The 15136-nt window shown below is 47.6% G+C and overlaps 1 protein-coding gene across 1 annotated transcript in view; it reads right to left on the bottom strand.

The window, feature by feature from the left end:
- The window catches only part of HDGFL3 (HDGF like 3), a 59262-nt gene that overhangs the window by 11102 nt on the left and 33024 nt on the right, over nt 1-15136 (bottom strand). Inside the window, exons 3-5 of the mRNA XM_090030190.1 lie at nt 14665-14803; nt 12223-12381; nt 729-875 (exon numbers count right to left, since the gene is read on the bottom strand). Of these exons, the coding sequence (XP_089886316.1) occupies nt 729-875; nt 12223-12381; nt 14665-14803 (445 nt within the window). The remainder of the gene's footprint in view (nt 1-728; nt 876-12222; nt 12382-14664; nt 14804-15136) is intronic.

Genomic DNA, 15136 nt, shown 5'->3' with positions numbered 1-15136 from the left:
AGAGAAGGACAAGAGAGAACAGGAAAGCTTTTTTTTTTTTTAGGTGGCTGGTGTTCACCCATTTGGATAGACTGGAATGATGTGTGAAACTCTTTCTTTTAAGACACAGAAATTCACTGCCCAATAAGCTCCTAGTAGCAATGCCAGGAGTGCAGTGGACTTGAATGCATGTGGAACAATTCTGAGAGGAAGATGGAGTTTAGGTTTGTATCAGATGTGCATAATCCTAAGATACTCCCCCATTTCAGCACAGGGTAACCCAAGACAAGGCCGCTCAGAAACCTGCACACATGGATCCTGCCAATGATACTTGTAAAGATCTGAATGAACTCCAGAAAAGCCATGGAATTGGGCAGGTATAAAATGAGCATGAAAGGTTAAGCAGGCCCCCAGTTTAGGAACCCACAGCACAGTATACACAAGGCCCAATTCTACCCTCTTCTTTGTTTGAGCATCAGTACAATGCCATTGACTCCAGGGACAGTAACCTGGAAGTGAGAGGAGTGGTCATGGCTTTAACGTATGCAATTGTTCATTTGCACAGAGTGAAGCTCACACCTGTGCAGGGCCCCACATCTGGCCTTGGTGCTATTTGCACCCTGTTGTGAGGTTTAATTAGGACCGAGAGGATGCTTGTAGGCCTCTGCACATGGTGACTTTCCCTTGCTATTCTGAGGTGCTGTGGTAACAAACAGCATGGGAGATGAATGGCATTAAGGGAAGATTACCCCTTCACTGGTTTTCTGCAAATCTGAAGAAGTGTTTCTTGTGTCGTTGCCTGCGTCTCCAGCATCAGAGCTGCTCTTATTTTCTTCCTCTTTGCAGTCCTTATCATCTTCATCTCCGGGAGATTTCCGTGACTGCTTGGAAGATTTCTAAAACAGACCAAGAGCAGAGTTAAGCAATAAAAACTGAGCTCCAAAATTAAGAAAAATCCTTATTTATTTATTATAATTTTTTACAGTGGGTGGTTGCATATCTAGGTTCCCTCATCTACTAAGCAACTCCATCTGAGGCCATTCCTAGGGAGAGCCCAGGGGGTGATGAAAGAGGTATTTCACTTGCAGCCCTCAGATTTACAGCAGCCAGCGGAACAAGAGGAGAAATCTGTGCCTGACACGGGATGCCAACATGGTCAATCAGCTGGTAGGTGCAGTAAGAGGGGATGAATATTAACACTGGGTCACCTGTTGGTTTTGGTAGGTAATGAAGCAGATGGTGCCAGCTTGACAAAAGTTGTGATTAAATACAGAGATGCAAAGCCAGAACAACATTAGCAGAGCTCCTTTCCCATACTCTTCTAGTGCTGGCAGCTTTGATATATTAGAATTAAAGTCATGTGGAACCAATACAACTTTCTCGCTCTCTTTACGTTATGAAATTTTGCAGCACAAAGGGAATAAACCGTGGCTTTAAGCCACTATTCTGTTAATCCCCTGTTTGTTCAGAGTCTTTTAACAGAAAGGACAGTGAACGTATAATGTGAAACAAACAAGGGGAAAAGATCTTTGTAAGTGTTTTTGTAATCTATGAGTTCATGAGCCGGGCTCTTTGAATCAACAGATGGTTTAGTTTGGTGGCTGGACTGGGAAAACCCCACATATTTGGACCAATGTTGCCATTGTTTCTTACCACAACGAAAAACTGAAAATAAAAAAAAGCACTTCAGGTAGCACAAAATGTGCTGTTCCCTCCTCACAGATCGATCCTCCCCTTCTCCCTCATTCCAAGCATTTTTTATGTAACCAAAGCAATGGAAACAAAGGCCTAGGCTTAGACACCACTGGAGGAGGTGGTCCCAGTGCTTCCCTTCATACCCCACTGTGTATCCAACAGCCTTAGAGCTCTCATCCAGGCTACGAGGCGGGGGTTTACGTGTGCTCTGGGAGTGGGGAGGGTGCTTTAATTTGAGTGGCTCCCAGTAGCACTCTAATGAAAGTGCCCAGAGCCTCAAAATGGTGACAGGAACGCTTTAACTAAAGCTTGTAGAATAAGCTTTAGTTAAAGCACCCCCACCGCCATTTTGAAGCTTGAGGATGCAGATACATGAGACATGGGGGCAGGCTGGAGTGCAGTAATTACCACTTTCCACCAGACTTGATTAAGCGAGTCTGCTCCGATGTGCTGTAATTGCAGCGTGTTGGAGCAGCCTCTTGGCTTGCGTATAGGCACCTGAGAGACCAGAGCTCAATCCCCTCCTCTACCAGAGGTGATCGGAGCCTGCAGTTTCCACTTCCCAGGTGAATACCCCAGCCACCATGATCTGGGGTATTCTGGCCTGAGATGCTCTCAGCCTGTGTTGCTGATACTGTTTCATGTTGTACCATATAGAATTGTAGAAAATGAGGGTTGGAAGAGACCTCAAGAGGTCTCTAGTCCGAACCTCTGCTCAAAGCAGGACCAGCCCCAACTAGACCATTCCAGTCAGAGCTTCATCAAGTCGAGCCTTAAAAACCTCCAAGGATGGAGATTCCAGCACCCCTCTAGGTAACCTGTTCCAGTGCTTCACCACCGTCCTAGTGAGAAAGTTTGTCCTAATATTCAACCTAAACTTCCTTTGCTGCCATCACTGAAAACAGTCTAGCTCTATACTCTTGGAAACCACCCTTCAGGTTGTTAAAATCTGTTATCAAATCCCACTTCAGTCTTCTCTTCTGCAGGCTAAATACGTCTAGTTCCCTCAGCCTCTCCTCATAAATCATGTGCCCCAGTCCCCTCACCATTTTTGTTTCCCTCCACTGGACTCTTTCATAGAATCGCAGAAGTCAGGTCGGAAGCGACCTTGTAGATCTTCAAGCCCGACCCCCGGCCTGGGCAGGAGAAAAAGATTGGACTCAAATGAGTCCAGCCAGGTAGGCATCAAGCCTCTTCTTAAAGATCCCCAGGGTAGGAGCTAGCACCACGTCCCTTGGAAGTTGGTTCCAGCTCCTAGCCACCCTGGCTGTGAAGTAGTTCTTGTGGATGTCTAATCTACATCTACTCTCTAATAACTCGTGTCCATTGTTCCTTGTCATGCCAGGGGGCGCTCGGAGAAACAGTGTCTCCCCTAAACCCTTCTGGTCCCCCCTAGTGAGTTTATAGACGGTCACCAGGTCCCCCCTCAGCCTTCTCTTGTGAAGGCTGAACAGGTTCAGGTCCCGCAGTCTTTCAATGTAGGGTCTGCCCTGTAGTCCCCGGATCGTGCGGGTGGCCCTCCTTTGGACCCTCTCCATGTTGTCCACATCCCTCCTGAAATGGGGCACACAGAACTGGACACAGTACTCCAGCTGTAGCCTGACCAGCATCGCACAGAGGGGGAGGATCACCTCCTTGGCCCTACTTGAGATGCACCTGTGGATGCACGACAAGGTGAGGTTAGCCCTGCCAACCACGACCTCGCATTGTCGGCCCATGTTCAGCTTGGAGTCAATAATGACTCCAAGATCCCTTTCTGCCTCCATGCTCTCAAGAAGGGAGTTTCCCATTCTATAAGTGTGCTGCTGGTTTCTACTGCCTAAGTGCAGCACCCTGCACTTGCCACTATTGAAATGCATCTTGTTTATGTCAGCCCACTCCTGTAACCTCTCCAGATCTTGCTGCAATCTTTCCTTCCCTACTAGCGTGCTCACCTCACCCCAAATTTTGGTATCATCAGTGAATTTAAACAGGTTGCATTTCACCCCGTCGTCCAAATTGCTGATGAAGAAATTGAACAGCGCGGGCCCAAGGACCAAGCCCTGGGGGACTCTGCTGCCCACTTTCCCTCAGGTCGAATATGACCCGTCCACTACCACCCTCTAAGTATGACCCTTCAGCCAATCTGCAATCCATCTGACTGCATAGGCATCAATGCCACAGTCGCCTAGTTTTTTAATGAGGATGGGGTGGGAGACGGTGTCAAAGGCCTTGCTGAAGTCTAGAAAGACTATGTCCACAGCAACACTTGTATCCATTGCCTTTGTGACCTGATCATAAAAGGCAATCAGGTTGGTCTGACATGACCTGCCCCTAATGAAACTGTGCTGGTTGCCCTTGAGCATCATCCCTGAAGCTGGCCCATCACAGATGTGCTCCTTGAGAATCTTCTCAAAGAGTTTCCCAAGGATAGAGGTAAGACTGACGGGCCTATAGTTGCCTGGGTCCTCCCTCTTCCCTTTTTTCAAGATGGGGACCACGTTGGCTATCTTCCAGTCATCTGGCACCTGGCCCAAGCACCACAAGCGCTCGCAGAGCCGTGCCAAGGGCCCTGCAATAACCCCAGCTAGCTCCCTCAACACCCTGGGGTGGAGAGCATCTGGACCCGCTGACTTGAACACATCCAGCTCCTCCAGAAGCTCTCTAACCCGGTCCTCCCCAACCTGAGGTCTGGAGGCATTCCCCTCGAGTCCATCTGGCATCCCAGCAGGGAAGTCCCGGTCCCTGTACAAGAAAACGGACATGAAGAATTGGTTAAAGAGTTCCGCTTTCTCCTCTGGCGCAACCACCAGATTGCCCAGCATACCTTGCAGGGGCCCCACATTACCTGGTGCCTTCTTCATCCTCCCTGTGTATTTGAAAAAGGACTTTTTATTATCCTTGATCTTGGACACTATTCCTAGCTCTATGTCTGCCTTAGCTTTCCTGACAGCCTCCCTGCAGGCCCGAGCAGAGGAGGTATACTCCTCTTTGGAGATAGCACCCCCCTTCCACTGGGTGTACATCGCCTTTTTGGTAAGCAGGCATTCCCGGATGCCCTTCGTGAGCCAGGGAGGCTTCCGGGCACTCTTGCCCTGCTTGCTTCTTGTTGGGATGGACTCCCCCTGGGCCCCAAGTATCATTTCCTTAAGGAACGACCACTCCCCCTGGACACTGAGTTCCCCTGCCCACAAGGACCCCAACGCCTCCCCCGCTAATCTCCTCAACTTGTTGAAGTTGGCCCTCCTAAAGTCTAGGGCTACTGTCTTGCTGCAGGCCCTTGAAACCCTGCGCTGGATGGTGAATTCCAGCAAACGATGATCGCTATCACCCAGGTGATCAAGAACCTGGAGGCCCCTTACCAGGTCATCGCCTGTGGCCAGGACCAGGTCCAACAGGGCATTTCCTCTGGTGGGACTGTGCACCTCCTGGATTAAGTGGAGGTCCTGTTTCTCAGCCAGGAACCTCCTGGAACGGTCTGTCCTGGCTGACTGTTTCTCCCAGCAGATGTCTGGGTAATTAAAATCACCCATGACAACTACATCCCTTGCCCTAAGTGCCTCTGCAAGTTGGCCTGAAAATTCCCGGTCCAGCTCCTCACCTTGGTTGGGGGGTCTGTAGTAGACCCCCCCACCATCAAATCACTCTCCCCACGGTCCCCTTGAATCTTAACCCAAAGCACTTCAACCTGCCCTTCCTCTGATCCCATCCTGCTGGCAGAGGATGTGTAGTGCTCCTTGACATAGAGTGCCACACCCCCACCTTTCCCTCCTTCTCTATCCCGCCTGTAATGCCTATAGCCCCTAATGCTAGCTGCCCAGTCATGGGACGAATCCCACCACGTTTCTGTTAGCCCTATGATATCTGGGTTTGAACTAGCTATTCTGAGGGCGAGTTCCTCCTGTTTATTCCCCACTTTCCAACTTGTCCATGTCCTTTCTATAGTGAGGATGCCAAAACTGAACACAGTACTCCAGATCTGGCCTCACTAGTGTAAAATAGAAGGGCATAATTACTTTCCTTGATCTGCTGGCAACACATCTACTAATGCAACACAGTATGCCATTAGTCTGCTTGGCAACAAGGGCACTATTGACTCATATCCAGCTTACTGTCCACTGTAACCCCCAGGTTCTTTTCCACAAAGCTGTGGCGTAGCCACTTGGTTGCAAACCTGTACTGGTGCCTGGGATTCTTCTGTCCTAAGGGCAGGACTTTGCACTTCTCCTTGTTGAACCTCATGAGATTCCTTTTGGCCCAATTCTCCAATTTGTCTAGGTCACTCTGAATCCTAGCCCTACCCTCCAGCATATCTACTACTTCCTCCAGCTTGGTGTCATCTGCGAACTTGCTCAGGATGCACTGCATCCCATCTTCCATATCATTAATGAAGGTATTGAACAAAATCAGCCCCAGGACTGACCTCTGGGGCACACTATTTGATATTGGCTGCCTTGAGTCATTGATCACTACCCATTGAACCCAACTATCCAGCCAGCTTTCTATCCACCTTATAGTCCATTCATCCAGTCTTTCCTGCCCAAGTGAAGGGGGGCTGGACCTGATGATCTGTAAGGTCCTTTTCAGCCCTTATCAATTATGGAACTATGAAACCCATACTTCTTCAGCTTGCTTGCAAGAATGGTGTGGGAGATCATATCAAAAGCCTTGCTAAAGTCAAGGTATATCACATCCAGTGCTTTCCCCACATCCACAGAGCCAGTCATCTCTTCATAGAAGGGTATCAAGTTGGTCAGGCATGACTTGCCCTTGGTGAATCCATGCTGACTGTTCCTGATCACTTTCTTTCCCTCCAAGTGCTTAGAAATGAATTCCTTCAGGACTTGTTCCATGATTTTTCTGGGGACTGAAGTGAGGCTGACTTGTCTGTAGTTCCCTGGGTCTTCCTTTTTCCCTTTCTTAAAGATGGGCAGTATATTTATTCTTTTCCAATCATCCAGGACCCCACCCCCCCATTGCCACGAGTTTTCAGAGATAATGGCCAGCAACTCTGCAATCACAGCAGCCAACTCCCTCAGCACTTTCGGATGCACTGCATCTGACCCCATGCACTTGTACACAACTGGCTTTTCTAAATAGTCCCATACCTGTTCTTTCACCACTGTTGGCTGCTCACTTCCTCCTCAAACTGTGCTGCCTAGTGCAGTAGTCTGGGAGCTGACCTTGCCTGTGAAGACTGAGATAGAAAGGCATCGAGTACTTCAGCCTTTTCCTCCTCATCTGTTACTAGGTTGACTCTCTCATTCACTAAAGGGACCCATACTTTCCCTGACCTTCCCTCTTGTTGCAAACATACTTGTAGAAACCCTTGTTAGCCTTCACGTCCCTTGCTAGCTGCAACGCCAACTGTACTTTGGCTTTCCTGGGCTCCTGTACACTTCCAGGGAGGCTGCTCCGAAACACTGTAATTACTATGTGTTGGAGCCAACTCCAGGTGTCACATGTATCAGCATCCCTCTGCTGAAAAATGGTGGTGAGGTGCTTTAAGCTAAGACTTGTTTGATGAGCTTTAGCTCAAAGTGCCCTGCCGCCATTTTTCAGCATGGGGACACTGATATATATTACGCTCCAGGACTTTAATTAGTGCGGCTCTTGGAGCTGCACTAATTAAAGCACTCTCCTTCCCACCTCCCAGAGCACATCTATAAATGCCCCCCAGTTTCATCCCTGCATGCCGGAGCAATATTATAGAAACAGAAAATTAGGGTTGGAAAATTAGGGCCATCTAGTCCAACCTCCTGCTCAAAGCAGAACCAGCACCAACTAGATTGTCCCAGCCAAAGCCTTGTCTACCCAGGTCTTAAAAACCTCCAAAGAAGGAGCTTCCACCACCTCTCTGGGTAACCCATCCCAGTGTTTTACTACCCTCCTAGTGAGCAAATTCTTCCTAATATCTCTGCTAAGTCAAGCTGGTCGCCTGCCATATTTGCTATTCTTCTTACATATCAGGATGGTTTGCTGCTGTGCCCTCAGTAAGGTTTCTTAAAACACCACCGGCTTTGCTGGACTCCTCTCCCCCTCAGACTGGCATCCCAGGGGATCCTGCCCATCAGGTCCCTGAGGGAGTCAAAGTCTGCTTTTCTGAAGTCCAGGGTCCTTAGTCTGCTGCTCTCCTTTCTTCCTTTTGTCAAGATCCTAAACTCGACCATCTTGTGGTCACTGCTGCCCAAGTTGCCATTCATTTCTACATCTCTAACCAATTCTTCCCTGTTTGTGAGCAGCAGGTCAAGAAGAGCATGGCCCCTAGTTGGTCTTTTCAATGGTTGCACCAGGAAGTTGTCTCCAACACTGTCCAAAAACTTCCTGGACTTCCTGTGCATTGCTGTATTGTCCTCCCAGACAATGTCAGGGTGACTGAAGTCCCCCATGAGAACTAGGACCTGTGATCTCAAAACTTCCACTGGTTGTCTGAAGAAAGCCTCATCTACCTCATCCTCCTGGTCTGGTGGTCCATAGCAGATGCCTACCACAACATCACCCTTGTTCCTCTCCCCTCTGACCCTAACAAGGAGACTTTCAACAAGCCTATTTCCAGTTTCATACCACAGCTCTGAGCAATCATCCAGTTCTTTTATGTAAAGCGCAACTCCTCCCTCCTCCTCTCCTCTGCCTGTCCTTCCTGAACAGTTTGAACCCATCCATAACAGTGCTCCCATCATGCGAGCTCCCACCAAGTGTCTGTTATTCCAATCATGTCATAGCTTCATGACTGTGCAAGGACTTCGTTTTTCCTGATGGTTTCCCAGGCTCTGTGCAATGGTGTACAGGCACCTGAGGTAACTAGCCGATTGCCTTTCTCAGTAAGAATGAGACCTCCCCTGTCGCTCCCTCCCCCTTTTGCTTCCTCCAGGTGTCCCGCTTCCCCACTTACCTCAGGGCTTTGGTCTCCATCCCCTGGCAAAGCTAGTTTAAAGCCCTCCTCACTAGGTTAGTGAGCCTGTCTCCAAAGATACTCTTCCCTCTCTTTGTCTAGTGGATCCTGTCTCTTCTAACAATCCTTCTTCTTGGAACAGCATCCCATGGTTGAAGAAGCTGAATCCCTGCTGGCAACACCACCCATGCAGTCATGAATTGATTTGCAGGATGCGTCTTCTCCTGACTGGGTCTGTCCCCTTGCCCAAAAGGATTGAGAGGAACATCACCTCTGTTTCTGTCCCCTTCAACCTTGCACCCAGAGCCCTGTAGTTACTCTTGATCTGCTCAAGCAGTATCACTGGTGCCCACAGGAAGGCACAGCATGGGGTAGCAGTCAGAGGATTGGATGAGTCTTGGTAATCCTTCCGTCTCATCTCAGATCTGGGCTCCAGGCAAGCAGCAGATCTCCCAGGACAACAGGTCAGGCTGGTAGATGGACCCTTTCATCTCTTACAGAAGGGCATATCCAACTATCACCACCTGTCGCTTCCTCTTCGTAGCAGTGATCTTGCTCCTCCTCACTTTGGGGATTCCTGGCCTGGCTTCTTCCATCAATGGAATGCACTCCTCCTCCTCTGTTGCTATTGCTCCATATCTCTTCTCCAGGCAAACCACTGCAGGTGGGGATGACAACGACTTCTTGCTGCCAAAGGTCACAAGCTTCCAGCTTTCACCTTCCTGGGAGTCCATGCCCTCTTCCTTTTCTAGCACCACCTCAATGGCAGTCCTTCATCCACAGTCCTACAGGTTACCTTCAGCATGGAACTGATGAAGACCCCATGGTGGAGGATGCTTTGGAGCTACTTCCTCCTGTAACTGTCCTGCCTATTCCTTTTCATTAACTATTTCCTGGGGAAGGGCCTGGTACTCCAGTATCCCACCTCCCTGGCAAACACCCTAACCCTCAGTCAATAAAGTCATTATCACTCTCTGCCCCATAAATATTTAAGTATTTTATGTAACTTGGAACAACTCCAACAGGAAAAAATGAGTGCCCCTCCTCACCTCACAAGAATGCCTTTCAGCCTGGTTGTTGGAGTGACTCGGCTTAGAGATGAGAAATGCAAGTTCAGATCCCCTGAAGCAGAGAAGGGTACTGAACTTGTGTCTTCCACAAGCTTAGGAAAGTGCTTAGCCAGTGGGCACAAGGGGCATGGCAACACCACACATGGCACTGGGAATCCAGCCCTAATGTCTTCCCAGCTGAAATGATTCCACAAAATTGCAAAGAGCTCAGGTCAAAGGAAATGACATTTCTCAGAAAATACACTATTTCTCAAAACAAATCTCTCTAGCCTTATTCATAGTGCCTGGGATCTAGGGTGCTGCATCAAGCCCACCTTTAACACAAATCACAGCAAACTCAAGCTCAAAGTAAAATGCAAGTAACGCAATATTTTTAGTGATATGGGGCAATAGTTTTAGTGATATGGGTCCAATTAATAAGCCAATCACATTACAAATAAATCAAGCAGTAATGCTTTGGGGGTGGGTGGGGGTCTTCCCATTGACTTCAGTAGCCTTCAAGTGAGTCCAATAATTAATATGAAGGGCAGGTTTAAAAGGGGAAGAAGAGCAAAGGTATCATCAAAATGCACCTGTTCTGGCACTCTCAGAGGTGATTATAATAAGGGTCTGTGCAAACATCCACGCTCCCATCACTCCTACCCACTTCTAAGACCTATTCAAATGAGACTACAGGGAAATTGTAAAATATACTAGGACGCTTCACAGCTGGTGTAAATGGGCATTGCTGTTGGCTCTTCTGTCCTAAACTCCAGTTGAAACCTGGTCTATTCCATTTAAAGGAACATCAGTGCTACTGGGCCCAAAGATTTCTATTTTTGTGTCTACACCTACCGTCTGAGGTATTTTTTTTGGCTCCCTTTACCATGGTACCCAACACCCTCACAATATTTACTGTGTTTATGTCTACTCTTCACAATGTGGGGAAGGATGGAGGTGCTATTCTGCCCTCTTTGCTGATGGTGATTAAACAACCTAGGTACATGGGCAGAGCAGCAAACTGAATCTAGCTCACCCAGGCCCCAGGCTCATGCTCTGATCACTGGAGCACGCTTCTTCTCTATTTCATAGACCAGCGAAAAGTCAGGCCACAGGGGACTAACCAGCTGATCACCTCGCCTGACCACCTGTCTGTCACCAGCTATTACATTTCCTCCAAAGACCCTAGGTTATGCCCCAAACTTTTAATTAGACTAAACCACATCAGACCTCAGGATACTAAACTGTGAGCCATGGCAAAGGAAAGACTAACATGCCTTAGGCCCCTGCAAATGGCAGGGCCATTTGTTCCACCAAGGGCCCTGCCAATATGTCCTGGGAAAAGTTCCTTCCTACTCCCAGATATGTTAATCTGTATGGCCTTAAGCATAAGGACAAGATTTGCTTAAATAAGAGGTTTTTCTCTCCCACTGCAGACCATCCAGCATCCTGCCCATAGCAGGCAAACTTTGAGATTTCTGAGGAAGGTGGAAAAAGAAGTACCCAGAAAACATCTAGCTAATTGCACCCTGGGGAAAAAAGTTTTTGATCCCTGGAGGCAACACGCAAAGCTTCGAAGCAGGAGATTGATTTTAATCACTGCCCTAATGCAGAGCTGTCAGTGTGATAAGCATGCTGAGGGCAGTGCAGGTAGCCCTGCACTCCCCAGGGAGGGATGAACAGGAAAAATCAGAGTTACAGACCTGAGGGCCTTAAAGACCCTACTGCACACGCCTGCTGAGGAACTTCTCCCAGAAGTGAATTAAAGAAGGCTGTTTGAAAGGATATCAAATCTCACCTAAAGATTTCCAAGTGAGACTGACCACCCCCACCCAGCTTTCCCGAGAACCTGTTCCAATGTTTAATTACCTTCTTGACTAGAAAATTCTTGTCATTTCAAGGCTGAATATATTTATCTTTGGCTTCCAGACACTGACTCATTATGCCTTTACAGCAAGGTTGGAAAGATCCCCCATAGTTCCAGGGGTGTGCTTACACTATAGAGGCTGGGTCTTCTGGCAGCGACACCTAAGCATGCCTGGCCCACTTATACAAGCTAGACCTGGAAATATGCTGGTACAGCTCCTCTTGGGACATCTCTCCCAGTCACTGTTGAGACCAGAGAGCAGCTGCTAGGGATGACACCAGTGTGGCTTCACTGGTGTACTTCCATGTTTGGGGAATGCATGCAAGAGTGGGTGAGCAGGGACATGCTTGGGAGAATCCTTACTGGGACATGCTGCCACATGGTACAAACATGTGTAAGCAACCACAAAAAAGGGAGAAGTCACTTCTCCACCTTCAATACCTTGAAGAAGTTGAGCTCCTTCAGCCTGACATGTTAAGGCTTGTTTTCCCATTCCTGTGCAATTTTTGTGGTTAGCCTTTGAACTTTCTCCTGTATTCCCACATCATTCTTGAAATGTAGATACCATGACTATACACTGTTCCAGTCTTGGTCTTACCAATGCTGTGTCCAGAGGCAAGATCAGTTCCCTCTGTCTGTTTTACATAATGAACACCCTCCCCCCATATATACCCAGCAGAGGGTAAGGATTCAGGTGCTATAGGACAAAGGCACTTTGATTACAATGCATAGGAGTAGCAGTGGACGAGCTCATGGGTCACCTTTGAAGTGTAGGATTTTTTTCGTTTTGAACCGGCTTTTTCATTCTTTCTTTTGCCTTTTCCATCCTCTTCTACCCGATCACCTTCCTCCTCACTGCTGGCATCTGCTGTATTTCCTCCTTCTCCCTCAGTTTCTGATGAGCTCTGTTGCTGAATTGCCTTTGAAACAATAATAAAAAAAATAATTAGAGAATCACAGAATAACTAAAAAAATCCACTAATTAGTTTTTGCTGCATCCCACATAGCACAGAGAGATTCTGATCGATGACAGCTTGTACTTTAATCACTTTAGTCACAAAAGACTCAGCCTATTCTTACAAGCATCGAGATAAAAGGCTGGAAGAGGCAATTTTCTCAGTAGCCACTTGAAAACCGTTATCAGATGCAGATGCTGAGATTGCATGCTCGGAGGTGTTTACGCAGTGACAGAAGTGCCGGAGGTGGGATTCTGTACACTGGAGCACTAGGAACTCTGTTCCATTTGACATTTGTGATGTTTCAGCGTGCTTCTACATCCTGGCTGCATGGGACAACAACCCAGTCAGCAGAAAGATGGTCCCAAAACACAAGACTTCCGTGCTGCTGGAACATTTCAGAACTGACTGGAGTTTCCAACTGTTTTCTTCCTGCAGTCCACAGGCCTATATTCACCTGCTTAATTTTTCAGCCCCTTCCCTAGCAGCATTTACATCATCAGTATAGGAGTGCAGACACTCAGCAGCTTGTGGATGGTGGACTTGCACATGTACCATGTATAGATATATTATGGTCCTTCTCTATCTCAAAGGACTGTGTTTGCCATTAAAACAGAAAAAAAAATCTACCCTGGCCTTGTGCAGCCTTTTGGTTGCTCTTTCCCAGTGGTCCTGATGATATCCAACAAGAAGACCTCTTTACACAGTGGTACACTATCCCTAACCAGCTGTCAACTATCTAACCATCTTACCACCCCTGACCCTCTCTACTATGCTGTTGTACCTGCTATGCCTCACCAATATAAAAATCCCAAGTACTTTGAGAAGGTAAAGCTGGAGGAGAGAGTAACATAAAACGAATACATTACGATAATAAATAAACCAGTAGTGGGCAACCAATGCTTAATAACTTCCTAATAAATGTAATTGTCTAATTTAGTGATTCTCAACAAGGGTGTTGGGGGGTGAGGAGATAAGCAGATAAATGCAGACTCTGCCTGGCTGTTCCCCCTTCCCCACTGCCTGACCCCTCTGTAATGAGGTAAATACTGTAAGATACCATATTCACTTGAATACAAGATAAATCCCCAATGATTAGAAAGTTAAAAATTTGTTGTGATTTTCCAGGGTGTTGGTTGTAGCCGTGTTGGTCTAAGAATGAGGCAAACAAGGTACTCTGGGTAAATGTGCTATCTTTTATTAAACCAACTGAATAGTTGGAAAGTTGTTCTTTGCAAGGGTGTGTGTACCCAAAAGCTTGCAAAGAACAATTTTTCCAACTATTTAGTTGGTTTAATAATAAATACCACATTTACCCAAAGGACCTTGTCGGCTCATAATTTTCCTGGTATAGAATCTAAGGACTGGAGGGTTGTCTTGAATCCTTGTCCCCCGCATTGCTACAGAAAGGAAAGCAGTGGCTGGGGGTGGGGCCTCCTTGCCCTCTGCGCCACCCACTTCTTCCCCCTGAACCCTCCACCTTCAGCTCTCCACAGCCTCTACCCCTCCCCACCCCAACATCTGCCTCTTGTCCTCTACTCCTCCCAGTCCTTGCCCCTTGTCTCCACAACTCCCCAGTTTCTGCCTCTTCTCCTCCCCATCCCCCTACCCCCACTCCTCTTACTATCAGACACTGCTCGGGCAGGCAGCAAGTGGAAAGCTGCACCTGACAGTAAGGGGAAGGGAAAGAGATGGGCAGGGGCGGTGGAGCATGGTGCAGAAGCTGCAGAAGGGAAGTGGAGGCTGCTGTGGGTCTCATCTGGGCTTAGGGCCAGACTCAGAGCTGCACCAGCTACTTGTTTCATGTGCAAATATAATACAAGGGGCTTTCCCTCCCCCCACCCTCACTCCCCCCCCGACTGAGGAGAAAAACCTTGCCTTACCATTTGAGTAACTACTGTAAATTAGTTTTTGAAATAGGCACCACTCAATTCACAAAAGTTATGGAGGGGTGCCTCAAGTCCAGAAAGGTTGAGAACCACTGGACTAACTCACATAAATCTGCTGAAGTTCACTGCACAGCCCAAAGGGCCACAGGCTGCACTGTTAAGGTCCAGCTCATCATGGCATACAGCACCAGGATGGTCTTTATAATACGCAATTACAGCCCATCACCAGCTGTGAAACCCCTCCCGTGCCACCAGAACCATGGCTTTCCATTGCTGGCCACCCAAGATTCACACAGACAGGATGCTCTCAAAAGGGGCACAAGTAAGATAAGGAAGAACAGAAGGGAGGTGTATTTACCTGGTATCCAGTAAACTTGACTCCAGGGTTGTTTTCTATTTCCCACAGGCCTTCATTAAATCCTTTTCGTTTGTTCGACTTCCCAAACTTATCTTTATATTCTTTATATGGGAAGAGGTCCTTGGGCCCCAGGAAAGCACTGCATTTGGACAGAGGTGGTGTTCAGAAAACATTTTCATTTCCCCCTCCAATGTAATACACTGATCCATGCAAATGGGATGCTTAGTGTCTTGCTCATCACATCAGATCTTTACACTCTGGGCAATTCCAAGCTAGCACTACGAATCTGATGTCATGGATTTTATCAGGCGTTGCTCACCATCCCAACACTTGATGTGGCAAACTCAAGCTGAGTATCTTCAGGAATAATTCTGGCACAATCTCATGCATTATATTAAGCCCAGCTCAATATGGGTGCTTGAACTGAGCAAATGAAATTATGTGATACTATTGCTTGCAACAATAAGGGCCT

The sequence above is a fragment of the Crocodylus siamensis genome, chromosome 15 (genome assembly GCF_052110815.1).
Source record: "Crocodylus siamensis isolate JL-2025a chromosome 15, ASM5211081v1, whole genome shotgun sequence".
Classification (NCBI taxonomy): domain Eukaryota; kingdom Metazoa; phylum Chordata; order Crocodylia; family Crocodylidae; genus Crocodylus; species Crocodylus siamensis.
The sequence above is the reverse complement of the archived record's forward strand: the minus strand, read 5'-3'. Positions and strand labels throughout refer to the sequence as shown.